We start from the raw sequence: 12970 nt of genomic DNA on the forward strand, positions 1-12970 counted from the left end.
TCCCTTCTTGCACATCTGTCTAATGGCAGCTTTAAGAAATAAGCCACATTTGCTAGAGAACTGCAAACACCTGAACTCGATGTGGCTGTTGCTCTATTTCAGGGAAAGAAACACAAAGGAAAGAATGGTGGAACTAGCGGCACTTTAACAGTTCCCATAATGTGCCTAGTCACCTACATATTGTTCAAGATAAGTCAATGACCAAGCACCTCCTAGTTCTTTGAGCACTGTCACTTCCCCAGGGGTTACCATGACAGATCTCCTTGTGATATTTCAATCCTTACACATTGAAACTTCAAAATCAGAAACCTGATGTTTCCAACTGGGAAGTTAAAAAGAGAAAAGAAGTTTACACATATTATGATAGATGATTTTATTCAGATAATTGAAATTATTTTCTTAGTCACCTTGTTACAAAAGCAAATTAACAATGGTATGGTTTAGTAACCTTTCATAAATAGATTTTACAAATTTTAATAACTGACAGATTGCTACTTAATGCTCAGTAATACTTAATACTTGGTAACTTCAGTGTATATGCATATGAAAATAGTCTGATAGGACCAGTAAGTATGAGTGCTTTTAAAACTCAGGAATAGACATTAGATAACTGGTCAAGGGTTAAGACCTGGAGCTTTCACCCTGCCAAGAACAAACCTACTGTGGCAACTCGCACCTGTTGAGTAGGTATTTTTTAACAATTTGAAGAGTTTATCCTTTTTTCTGCATTTAATAAGACTGTCATTAACCACATCTGAAAACCAAAAGTTTACCACAACTAGATTATTTGTAAAAGAACTTATCACAGTGTGTCTGAAAAGTGGCCTAAACTAAAGCCACGTTACAGCGTGTTTTTCCAGCTCTCTCTGCGGGTTTGTGTGCACACACATACACACACATACTATGAGGCTCTGCTACATACTCATCCAAGCTACAAAAATGCCCTAATTTTACTGCTTTTGTGAAACGCCTATGAGATACAGCGTTTGGATGAGACACTGTCAGTCCTTTAGTGCTTTAAGTCTGAAGGCCAGGCAGCGTGTTGGGAACTGACCCTCTCCCTAGAAGTTACAGTCAGAAGAGCAGCTGGGGACTTCCCGAAAGCCACCCCCACAGATGGGAGGAGTACTGAGTGTCTGTGACCACAAACAAGCAGTGAAGAATGTCAAGAAGCTTATGAGTCATGGTCAGAATCTAATAAACAAGAATGTCTCGCTATAGCAGCATTAACTTACAAAGACAGAAAGAGTGGATACACGTACCTTTTCACACAAGCTCTATGAGAGCCAAAACATTGTCTTTTCCACATCAGAACTGTAATCAGAGGGTAGCAGTCCTTGGTCATTGTCAATGTTACTTCTAACATAACTAGCTGAACTGTCCTTTTTAAGCTGAGCACTAACCCCACCCACTACTCCTAATGTATGAGACGAGCCACTGCTTTCTGGCGCTGGACATGTGGTGCATGAAGGCTGGCAGCAGTGGGATTCACAGCAGCCAAGTCTCGGCTGTCAGCAATCCTTGGACTGGAGGCCACTCCACTCAAACGCCCCTTTTCTTCATACCGTTCTTGTCAGGGCGCAGTGATCACTCAGTGATGGGGACAGAAGCGTCTGTGAGCCCATTCCCCTCACACCACCCACCTACATAGTAAATATGGCATCAAATCTCTCCATTGTGCTAAATTTAAAAATCATTTAAATCATGATAAAAATCAAATGTCTTCCTAAGAAAAGGTGCCATGATTAAAAAAATAAAACCAAAAACGTTCTCAAGAACTCAAATGCTGAGTTGAGGCCCATCCCGAGGTCTCCTCATCCCCTCCAGCCCTGGCTGTAGTGGGTTTTGACACCCCTACAAGGCCTTGCTGGGCTCTTGTTCTGAATAAGAACATGTTGTTTGGGCCAGATTTTATTTTTCCTGTTGCCTTTTGGTGTGTGTGCTTCGTGTTTAAATCTTGTTGCCTTGTTTGGTGGCAACCAGAAAAATAAAACAGCTCAGGTAGTGATTGAAGGACCCACATGTGTGAGCACAGAATGTGTGGTGGTCACTGATGAGCACGGACCAACACAGGGTACTACTGAGGGCCGAAGAGGAAGGAATAACTAAAGGCTGGACTCACAACTCTGGTCCAGTGGCTACATGTGCCAGGAGGGAAAATCACCAGCCAGTGTGAGGTGCACAAAGGAGGGGCCGGCAGACTTTCCATTCTCGGCATGTTTCTTCCCCTTGTGAGTCCATTACCTTTCACAAAGAAATGTTAACTATCAAATGCGTCCATTAATTGTGCCGCTGAGGGTGAAACCATCCAGTTAGCATATACACTATCATTTGCATATCTTGGACACACAGAGTTAGTGCCATCAGCTCTCGTGAGTGGTACAGGACTCTCTTCAGGCCAGTTCGGGTCTGACATGCCTAAAAATGAAAACAGATAATTTGTTCTGCACTGAAGAACCAAAACTTCATGTGCAGACAGTAAGGCCTTGGCAAAACTCCCTTTGAGGTTCAAACCAAACTTTCTGGTTTCTGTGCCAATTACATGAATGGTTTCCTGCTTCAGGTTTCCAAAACACTGTTATATTTTGGGGGAAAGATCATGTGCTCTCTTGGTAACCAGAACTTAACAAAACTACCAATTTTGACTTTTATGAGCTTCAAACTTCCAAATCTAAGTATTTATTGACCCGTTTAAGTCTTTTTCTAAGATAGCATAAAGCATTGCTGAATTAAAGGGCATACTGAAGTGGGAAGCTTTTAAAAAAAAGTTCTCTAACATAAGAAGCCTACTTGTCTTCCATCCAAGCCCACCATGGAGGAGAGAATCTTCCAAATCAAGGGTACACGCGGGCGAGCCCCATAGCGTCGACAGGACAAATGGCATGTAGCGCTAGACCCAAAGCCAGCAAGGAAATCAGTGATTCAGGAGGCATGCAAAAGGAACAATCTCAGCTGAAAAATGCTTGAAACTCCAAGATTTTAAAACAATCAATGATCAAGTTAGGAAACAGAAAATTTTTTAAGTGTTTAATCAAAGACAAAAGAAGGAGTTTTGGCAAGAACCGTATTTACTGTCCATTGCAAGACCACAGCACCACAGACTACGTTCTTTCAAAAGCATTTGCTCCAGCTTTTAGCACTGACTTCATAAACGACAACTGTCATGACAGTGTGTAATGCAAAGGATGTGAAAACAGCAGCCTGTATGTGTCTTCCCTGATGGGGGGGCATGTGGGCGGGACCAGGCCAGGCCAGCCCACGCTCCCTAGTACCAAGTGGCCTCTGGGAGCCACCTAACCACCCAGCTGGGGTCTGGGAGTGACCACAGGCTGTGCCTTCAGTGCAGGCAGAGTGGTCCTGGCTCCTCCTGTCTAAATTAAATGCCTCTTCAGATTGGGTAAATTTATCCAGTAGTTAAATTAGAAGTACTATGACTTGATACATACCCACCCCAGAAATGATTTATCATTTTCTCAATATCCCCTGAGAGTTCTGCCCAGCTCTCTTTCTTCTCTATAATAGTAAGTTGCTGGGCAGTGTGGTAATTATACTTATTTTCACATCCTTTTAAAAAAACAGTTTCAAAAATGCCTGAACGTAAACGGATGGAAAGTCAGACATTTACAAATAAAGAGGTTCAGAGAGAGCTTTGGTTTCATTCAGACCAGAAACACTATTAAAAAGCATTACAGAGAGTAAGGATAGTGCAGAGAGGCACAACGTTGCTAGAATCTAGTAAATGCATGTGAAATTCTACCATAGAGTTTGTTTTCAATCCACGTGGAGGGAAGGGTTCGAGGGAGGGGAGCATTATTACAGTCCACCAGAGGTGTCTCCTCCTCCGAGAGGCCATCGTCATAAAGCAGGGAGTCAGATGGGGTGGACGCCGCCAGGTCCAAGTAGTCCTGGAAGAGACAGATGGCTGTTCACCCTGGTGTAGGGCACAACTGGACTCGCCCCTTGCCCCTCCCCACCCAAAGGCAGAAGCCCTGGCTGAGTCCTACCCCATGCTGGCCTATTGGCCTATCCCAGAGACTTGAAACCTTCACCAGACAGCCCCTCTCCCAGCCTCTGCTTCACTGGTGCTGTTCCACAGCCCTTGTCGCTTCCCCTAGAAATTCACCTTTTAGGGGGGAGAAATGTGCTCCTTCATTGTTCAAGTCCTGTCTCTGCAGCATGGTGGTATACCACACCCAGCACCAGGGACCTAGCCTGTTTACCAAACCCAAGGCTCTGGGACAGCTCACTCTAGCATTACTCATGTGGGAGTGTCAAAAAGCGTCTCCAACTTGCCGGACACTTTTCAGCTTTCCTCTGAGGACCCCTATCTTCTAGGACAGTACATCAAGGCTCAGAAATCTGAAGTCATTGATGCAGGTTTTGCATAGGATACTGCTATACACTTCAGCTTCAATGCAGGATTTCCCAGGGCCTGCCACTGCTGCTGCCCTGGTTAAATGTGTAAAGAATGGTTCTAGCATTTTCCCGGCTGTTTTCTCAGCTCTGTTCTAGGAAGGCTGGCTCTCTTGGCATCACCTATTACTTTTATTTAAGGCAACCCTACATTCACAGGATTTGGAGGCTCGGCCCAAACAGTGGTACACTGATGTTAGGTTTTATTACAAGCATCTTACACTATGCGTCTTTGTTATTGTGTATGAAGCAATGCCAACTTTTAGTAAATGTGTCAATGCAAAGATGAAACTCTGAAAGCAAGACTTGTGCCGGTCTTGTTTGCTTGTATCCCCAGCATCTGAGGCAGAATATGTTATATAGCAGTTGCTCAATAAGTTGAAAGTTATTGGCTTTCTTATTTACCTACAGAGTTGTAACCTGGAGCACACGGGCTAAATCTGGATTCCCAGATATGCTTTACTTGGAGCAGACTGAGCTTTTGGAAATTTAAACTAGTTATTAACATTAGAGACTGGGAATCTTAACACAAATATCCTTTAAAATTTAGAGGACCTGACACTCTGGCTCTCATATTCCTACAGATTACATGTGGCTATGCTGAGGGGTCCTTCAGACGTGCTCCTCTGTTTTTGCCATGGTCCCAACTACTTCCTAGCCACTTCCAACCCCTACTTCAACTCCACTCTTTCATGTTCCATTACTAAAAATTATTTAGACTTTGGAATATTTGCCTCCCACATCTGTCTGTGGAGAGTTCTAAGTATAAAGGGAAGAACCTTGGTTTCTTTATGATTTGAGAGGGGGCCTGGCTCAAGGAGTAAGGGTTTGGTTGCTGGCTGCCCTCAGGAGGCAGCATGACTGTCTCCCTTTGCATGGCCTTGCTCTGCCCCTGCACTGGGACCTCCATAGAACTGAGGTGAGGCTGGAGTCCCCCACTGCTGTGTTCAGCGTGCAGGTGGCCAACACAAGGAACTGGCTCCAGGTACTCACTCTGTTCTTAACCATCATCTTCTCTAGGTCTTTGCTGATGTCAGCAAACACTGGCCTCTTGTCTGGTTCCTGCTTCCAACACTGCAGCATTAGACCATACCTGGCGGGAAGCACAGATGGGCAGTTATGACCCTGCAAGGATTGCCCAATCACAGCCACCACACTCAGCACAGTGCCTTCAGCCCAGAAGGCTCTGTTCTCAAACTCAAAGCCATTTCTGCATCACTGACATCCTTCTCTGAGTTGGGCCAGCATCTACGGGGTCACTAGGCCCACTCAGGGTGCCTGGTGTTGTGGTCCAGCATCTTCTGAGTCTCCTTTCTCTTGAGAGAGATTTGTTTTCAATTCCTTTTCAAACATATTAGAAAACAGCTAACAGAATGCCAAGCCTACTATGGTGGCTGAGGGAGCAATGCCAGTCCTTCAAACACTTATGAAATATTAAGTGGTTGTAGAAATAAACAAGCAAAATATCTGCCAATCACCTGTCTTGTACCTGCCTCACTTGCTCATTTCTCTGGGTCTACGGCATGGCTGCAGGGGCCCCAGGGCTGCTATGTGGGTGTGCACTGGGCCAGCTGCCTGCCAGCCCAGGCCACCCAGAGAGATGGCACCTGCACTCCCTCATTTAGCCCTGAGCCAGGGTAGTCAGCACACAACAGATTTTGTGTAATGAATGGACCAGTGTGTTTCTGCTTATGATGGTCCCTTTCTCATGTGTTCTCAGCCTCTCCTCTGAGAATTGTCTGCTGGAACCACCACATGTGAAGACTCTGGGGCTCCTGGGCTGTGGTGCAGGGTCCTTATGTCTGCTACCTCCTGACCTCTGTGCCTTCATGTGGGGACTCCCCAACATGCACCTGTCGGCTCATTCTGAATTACCTGCTCCTCCCCAAGTATCCTGCAGGGACAGGCCTTGGGTTTCATCTGCTCCCTGGGTCTGAAGCACCCTTTCATCCTTCCCAATTGCCGCTCACCCAAGTCTCCCCTACACCCTCAGGAAGCACACTCAGTCCCCAATGGAATCAGGGTCCCCAGCATCTGTTGTGGTGCCTAGTGGTGGTTCTCTGACTTCTGGCATGCTCTGCCCTGTTACTATCTACCACCTGCTTCACCCTGGGCTCGCGTCCAGGGCTGCTCAGGAGCAGCGAGGGAATGAGTATATTGTCTGTGTCTGAGGGAGGCTGGGCTAAAGCAAAGCCTGCTCACATCTCCTCGCTGCAGTTGTCAGGCCTCTCCATCCGGTAGCCTGTCTTCAGAAGGTTGAAGAGCCGCTCTGGAGGAATCCCAGGGTAGGGGTTGCCCCCCAGAGTCACAATCTCCCACAGCAGGACACCGAAGGACCACCTAGGTGAGTGAGACAACCAGTGAGTGGCTGTCCTGGGCCAGCGGTGTCCTCCCCTCAGCAGACGATATGTCCATCCTCCCAGCAGCTGTTCACCCCACCAGCCCTCAGTGCAAAGAGCCATCTGGGGCCTGACTTCATGGATGGATGTAGAATGGAGGTGGGGGTAAGCTGTCTGCCTGCCTAGCTCTCACCCCTGCAGTGCTGCAGCCCGACAGGGCCACTGCCCAAGCTCAGACCCCACACCCACGAGGGGTACTTGGCTGGCCCTGTGGAGATGCACCAAAGCATCAGAGACAGCACGAAGCAGCTGAGCAAGTGCAGCAAGGTGCAAGGCGGGGACCTAGGTCACGGGGATCTAGGCCATGGGACCCAGGGCTGCTTGCACCAATTCCTTCACCTTTCCTGTAGGCTTGGAAATTTTCATGAAATCTTAGAAGAAAAAAGGCCCTGACATAGAAAAATATTTAACTGTGAAGTGCGAACCACATTACAAAATAGCATTGTCACAGGAGCCCACTTACAGCAACAGACAGCATACACCTGCACATAAGGAGAACACTAGAAAGCCCATGTAGGCCAGGACCTACAGGAGCTACTTAGAGGCAGTGGGATCCAAGTGACTTCCAGTGTCTTCATTACCCTGTTCTCTGCATTTTCCAACATTTTTCATACTCTCAATATAGCTGTTTTGAACTATTCAGGAGCTGCCTTTCCTCAGCCCACATTATTCAAGACATGCACGTCTGTTGATGGCAGCATACTGAGTAACAAGTCTGTTGTGTTTTTGAAAGCTATCTGGTCTTATGATTGGACCTGGAAGGCCAACTTTTAGTTCCCACTTTTTGAGCAGTTTGGGACTCACTCAAGGCCACGCTCCTTGTGGGTGGGGACCATTCTGTTCCCAGGGTAACTTGCCTGGGCCCAGCCCACACTCAGGTCCACAGCCGGGGAACTGCTTGGCTGGGCCTGGGTGGCATGAAGATGCCCAAAGAGGAGAGGGAGGGGCTGGGAAGGGGAGCAGTGAGCGGAATTTGCAGTTACCTGCTCATGGCTCTCATGCACTCCACTGTGACTCTCAGAACCACTGCACAGGTCCCTGCCATTTGCTGAATGAATGTACGAAGCTCCCTCAGCTTGCAGGGAGGGGCAGCAGTCATTGCAGATGGTTGGTATGAGCCAACAGGCACTGGTGTCCCAGCCACGCTGCCCAGATAGGCATTGTGGCATATTATACATGTAACCTTGACCCCAAAAAAGCAACATCCACACTTACACATCACTTTGGGTGGTATAGATATGATCGAAAAGAGACTCAATTGCCATCCACTTGACTGGAATCCGACCCTATAAAGGGAATGAGGAAAGGCATTAACATCGCTCTGACAACACCCTGGGAACCAGGGGTTGGGGGTGTGGAGGAGGGTGAGGTCATGTCCCAGGCACTCCCGGCTCTGGAAGGATGCTGTGTAACGACATGCAGAGTGCTCCCAGGTACAGAATTGACAGCAAGTTCCAGAGGGTCTGGAACTCTAATCTGGCATGGCTGAGACACTGGAGGGAGTCAGCTGGCCTGCCCACAGGGCAGGGCTTGTCATGCACCACATCCCTGCTGAGAAGAAACCCAAGGAATCATGACCTGCTCACACCAGCCAGGTCCCTTCCCTACAGCCCCAGAGGGTTCTGGGTGCCCAGGGTGGTGAAGCCCAATGTGTGGGCAAACAACACCATCCAGCAAGATCTCCCGATTTCTGAGGGTGAATGAGTTTGGGATACCAACTTCCAGCACTTCCATCTTGGGGACTTTTGATGCAAACCAACACGCTAAAGGCTTTTCTGAGACACCCCGAGGGAAGAAATCTGTTTCCATGCTTTGGGGCTGCTTCTTTCCCCATCATTTTATCCCAAAGCCGTGTGAGCATCCTCTGAGACAGTGCCCCCACTGGAGTGGTGCTGGGGTCAGACCTAACAAGGCTTCCCATGCAACTTGACATATAGCTTTTCAGTAGGTTAAGTCTTAGGACACAAATCAGCCAAAAATGCACGTGTTGGATTTTAATGCAACTTTTCCTATAATTTCTTTTTCCTTAAAGCATTTTTTAGGATTTACATCCTTAATGAAGGGTGATTTTCTGGGAGCATGTGTTCATAACAACACTGCCTGCTGCCTGCACTCTCTAGGGGCCCTTGTGCTTGGATGCCGGTACTTCTCTGCTCCATGACACAGGCCATTCTTGGAGGACCAGTGCATCAATAGAAAGCCTCCGTCCACAGCTCTGCACGGGGCAGAAAGGAGGCTTCTCCACTTCCCCTTTAGTAGTTCTGAGATATGCTGTCATAACGGAAACCCCAGAAGAAACGAAACCTCATCCTCACAGCCTGTGGCAACACAGGGCTTCTCCTGACCCATTAGAGCAGATCTGAAATGTATGCAGCCACTTTTTAAATTTTTTCTCTTTTTTTATTTTTGTGCAGTTTCGTTCTGAAGGCCAGGCAGCTGTGACTCTCGAACAGCCCTGTGAGTGGCCCTGTCTCATCTGTCACAAGAAGGCTGCAGGGGAAGGTCTGAGAGGGCAGTGGAATCACGAGCATTAGGAGGAATGCCACAGGGAGCAGGAATGTCCACAGGGACAACACAGCGAAGCAGACTTCCTCAGAAGAGTCCCCAACCACCTATTTCAGAGGTTCGGAAAAAGCTGTCTGAGAACCTATGCTGTGTCTCTGGACTCCATCTCAGGGCCTCCCCGTGAACCTTCCAAACTCACCCAGCCAGAGGTTCCCAGGCCCCCATCCCAGGGGAACCACTACCTGTAAAGCAGTTCATTCCTCCCTGCCCAGAATGACTGCCGCACTCAGGTATGTTGACTTCAGTCTCCTTTGAGTGAAGAGCTGAAGTTACAGAGAGGAAACAAGGGACCTTTCATCTTGTGGAAGCGAGAGGAACAACTGTGGAGGAACTGTCATTTCCGCAGCACTAGGTGACTTTCCACAGTGTTGGTGGTTAAAAGCAAGAGAAGCCCGGGGCCTCGCTCCCTAGCAGGCCCTCTGAAAGCGTGGGTATGGTCCTTAGGAAGAGAAGAAACAGACCCGGGGGAGAGGGGAGGTCCTGAACTGGCTCTCTGGGAACCCAGGAATCAGGGAAGGGTTTGAAGATGAGGATAGAAGTTCATACTCTAAAACTCTGCTCTCTCCTCCCTGGTGTTCTAGGGGCTCTGCCCCTACCCACTGCAGGAACCTTGCCCCCTGCCCTCCACCCTGCTAGGGGAGCCCTGGGCCCTCCCTTGTCCCCACAAGGACCTGGTACCTTGCTCCTCTTCACGTAGGAATCTTCCTCATAAACATCTCGGGAGAGGCCAAAATCTGAAATCTTCATCTTCCGCCCCTCAGCCACCAGGACGTTTCTGGCGGCCAAGTCCCGATGGACAAGCTGCAGGGAAGACAATAGGCAGGGACCCCTCAAGCCCGGGTCCCCATCGTTGGCAGTGGGGAGCCGGGGCTGGCATGGCACACACCTTCATCTCTGCCAGGTACCGCATCCCCCGAGAGATCTGCCAGGCAAAGGAGATGAGGTCGCCCATGGTCAGCGCCCGCTCCTCGGGGTTGTCCAGGTAGCTGGAGCTTCGGCTGCCTCCACTGCCCACATAGCCTGGACCCGCCTTGCGGCTTTCTCGGAGGAAGCCCCGCAGTGAGCCATACTTGGCATACTCCACAATGAGGAAGAGTGGCCCTGGGGGAGAAAGGGGGCTGTGAGAAGTCCGGCCACCTCTAGGAGCATGGGAGGAGGCTGCAGGGTCCCCAGGCAGGCTCTGCATCCTACCAATAAGTGGGCAGAAGGACACAGCCATGCCAGTGGCCTGGGTGCCAATGCAGCATGAGTCCATGTGTCAGTGTCTGCTCACTTGTGTGGCTTGCTCTCCTCACGCTGCTCATGCCACAGTGGGCTCCCTGGGCTGCTGAGCGCAACCTTCTGGGGTGCCACTGTGCTCAGCATTCCCCTGAAAGGCACACTCCTGCTGCTAGGATGTCATGTCTTTCTACACCCTTTGCCTCGTTGCAGCACAGGCTAGGGATGGCTGACAGAGGATCTGAAGCCTCACATGGCACGTGTTCCCTGTTCTCAACAGGGCTTTGGCTGCCGTCTTGTCCCAGGCCCAGCCTCAAGTCCTGCTGGTGCCAACCAGCATCTTTTCTGCCCTCTCCCTGGTGCACAATGCCCTCTCGTACCTGCAACACACACATCTGTGCACAGGAGCACACACACAGGGAGAAGCCCTTACGTGGCACAGACCAGGCCAATCTCCTGTGTCCCTAGGTGAGAAATGGTGATGATGCCTCCATCATGCAGGGCTGGGGCTGGGGTTACTTGGGGGTCATGGTATGCCTAGTCCCCAGTAGGTCCCCAGGATACACCATCTGTTTCTAGAGCTCCCTGCTCTGGGGTTCCACCTGGAACATGGTGTTGACAAAGCAGGATGTCACCAGAGACCTCTGAGCAGCTGCAGCAGCTTAGGGAGCACCTAGGCCTCGGAGTAGAGGCCTCGTGCGAGCAGTCCTGCAGCAGCCCCTCCTGGTCCTCTCACCAACATAGAAGAGGATGCACACAACTTTGGTGGGGGCCGGAGCAACCGAGGACAAGGGAGGAGAAGGAGGAAGAATGAAGCAGCCCAGAACCCTTAGCCTCCCCTGGGCAGCTGCCTGTCCCTTGGCCGGCCTTACCATCCTGGCTGCAGGCTCCGTACAGCTTGATGACATGTGGGTGGTTGACCTGCTTCAGGAGATTGAATTCTGATAGTAGATCCCGCAGCTCGCTTGGGGAAGCATTCTCTGAAATGCACATAAACACAGCAAGTTGCCAAGTAATCCCTTCTGGAAGCCCCTTCTTGTGACCACCCCTGGGTCACCTGATCCACATCATAGGTCTGCACAGACCCTGGTTACTTGGTTTTAGACCAGGCCCCCAAGGACCCTGCTGCCTGAGGCTCTTGGCCTTAGGATGGTCAACAGTAGCCTCAAATGCCTTCAGCGAATAATAACGCTGAGGAGCAAACTTCCACATCAGCCAGGTCTTTCTATGGAAACCTTCCCAGGACCGGCTGTGTGTATAAGTGGTAATATTTCCTTGCAATTGTCATCTTTCAAGGACAGTGGTACACAGACATTGTCCTCATAAATCCTTCTGGGAAGGTAAGAGGACTGTTTCATGTCCTATAACAGCTGCTGACCAAGAACTCAACAGGAGGTGAGGCCCTGGATACAGTTGGAGATTATGGGACTTCACAGAGGTGGCCTCTGCCATGTGCACACGTGCATCCTGAGGGTGAGCACAGCTGTGCTTGGGCTCCCACGAGGAGCTGAAGCCTAAGGGGAGGGATGTGGGGTCAGAAGCCTTGGCTAAGCAGGCCTCCTGGGGCAGCTGCCGAGCTGTACCTCTGGCCACACACTTGTCTGGAAGTGAGAGGACAGCTGGGAGAGAGGGTGCTGGGCCCCATACATGGTGGCCTGGGGCTGGTCTCAGTGTGCCCCTTAGTGTGTGGGGCTAAGGGGGGAGCACAGAAAGACAGTCTGAGGCCTAGGTAAGGATTCAAGCACCTTGCACAGTGTAGCCCTGAGTGCTGCACTAGAATTCTCATGTGCACCTGCCGACTTGTACCCGCTGCAAGGCCACTGGGCCCTTGGTCCATGTGAGCCAGACTCCTGGCATGGCAGAGGGCCGTCCACCCAGTCTCTGCTCAGAAACACCAGTGAGTGTGTGTGTATATGGGTGAGTGTGTACCCATTTAGAGCCAGACTTGTGGCACGACTGGTCTCAGAGGCAGGGCACATCCCCTGGGGGCCACTGGGGATTGGGCCAGGTAGGGCCCCAAGAGACAGGGGCCAAGCCTTACAGGTGGCTTCTTCACCAGGACCACAGGGGCACCTGGTTGAAAGGGATGAATGGGGCAGACCAGGATGGAAGAGCTGTCAGTTCAAAACCAAAAGGCCTTTTAATTTTTAAAAAACTCAGATCTTTACCCAACATTGGTGCAGAAACAGCACCATTCTAGAACCTTCCCAGTGATGAAAAGTTCTCTTGCCCTGTTTCTCCAGGGACTACCCTGGCCCTTGTTATCTGTGATGGTGCATGGGGGCATCTCCAGAATGCAGCCACTCAAGAATAGCAATGGGGGGGGGGGCTCTTTAGAGGGCCCTAGGCTGGCTGCCACAGCCTGGTTGTCAGGG

At 50.0% G+C, this 12970-nt stretch overlaps 1 protein-coding gene across 2 annotated transcripts in view; it reads right to left on the bottom strand.

Moving 5' to 3' along the window:
* Positions 1-358: 358 nt before the first annotated feature.
* Positions 359-12970, bottom strand: part of RET (ret proto-oncogene) — a 51190-nt gene continuing 38578 nt past the window's right edge. For both annotated transcript variants that reach the window (XM_072739462.1, XM_072739463.1), the window contains exons 13-20: positions 11468-11575; positions 10264-10478; positions 10056-10178; positions 8028-8098; positions 6616-6753; positions 5407-5506; positions 3758-3905; positions 359-2418 (exon numbers count right to left, since the gene is read on the bottom strand). In XM_072739462.1, the coding sequence (XP_072595563.1) occupies positions 2261-2418; positions 3758-3905; positions 5407-5506; positions 6616-6753; positions 8028-8098; positions 10056-10178; positions 10264-10478; positions 11468-11575 (1061 nt within the window). In that variant the 3' untranslated portion in view covers positions 359-2260. The remainder of the gene's footprint in view (positions 2419-3757; positions 3906-5406; positions 5507-6615; positions 6754-8027; positions 8099-10055; positions 10179-10263; positions 10479-11467; positions 11576-12970) is intronic.

The sequence above is a fragment of the Vulpes vulpes genome, chromosome 15 (assembly GCF_048418805.1).
Source record: "Vulpes vulpes isolate BD-2025 chromosome 15, VulVul3, whole genome shotgun sequence".
Taxonomy (NCBI): Eukaryota; Metazoa; Chordata; class Mammalia; order Carnivora; family Canidae; genus Vulpes; species Vulpes vulpes.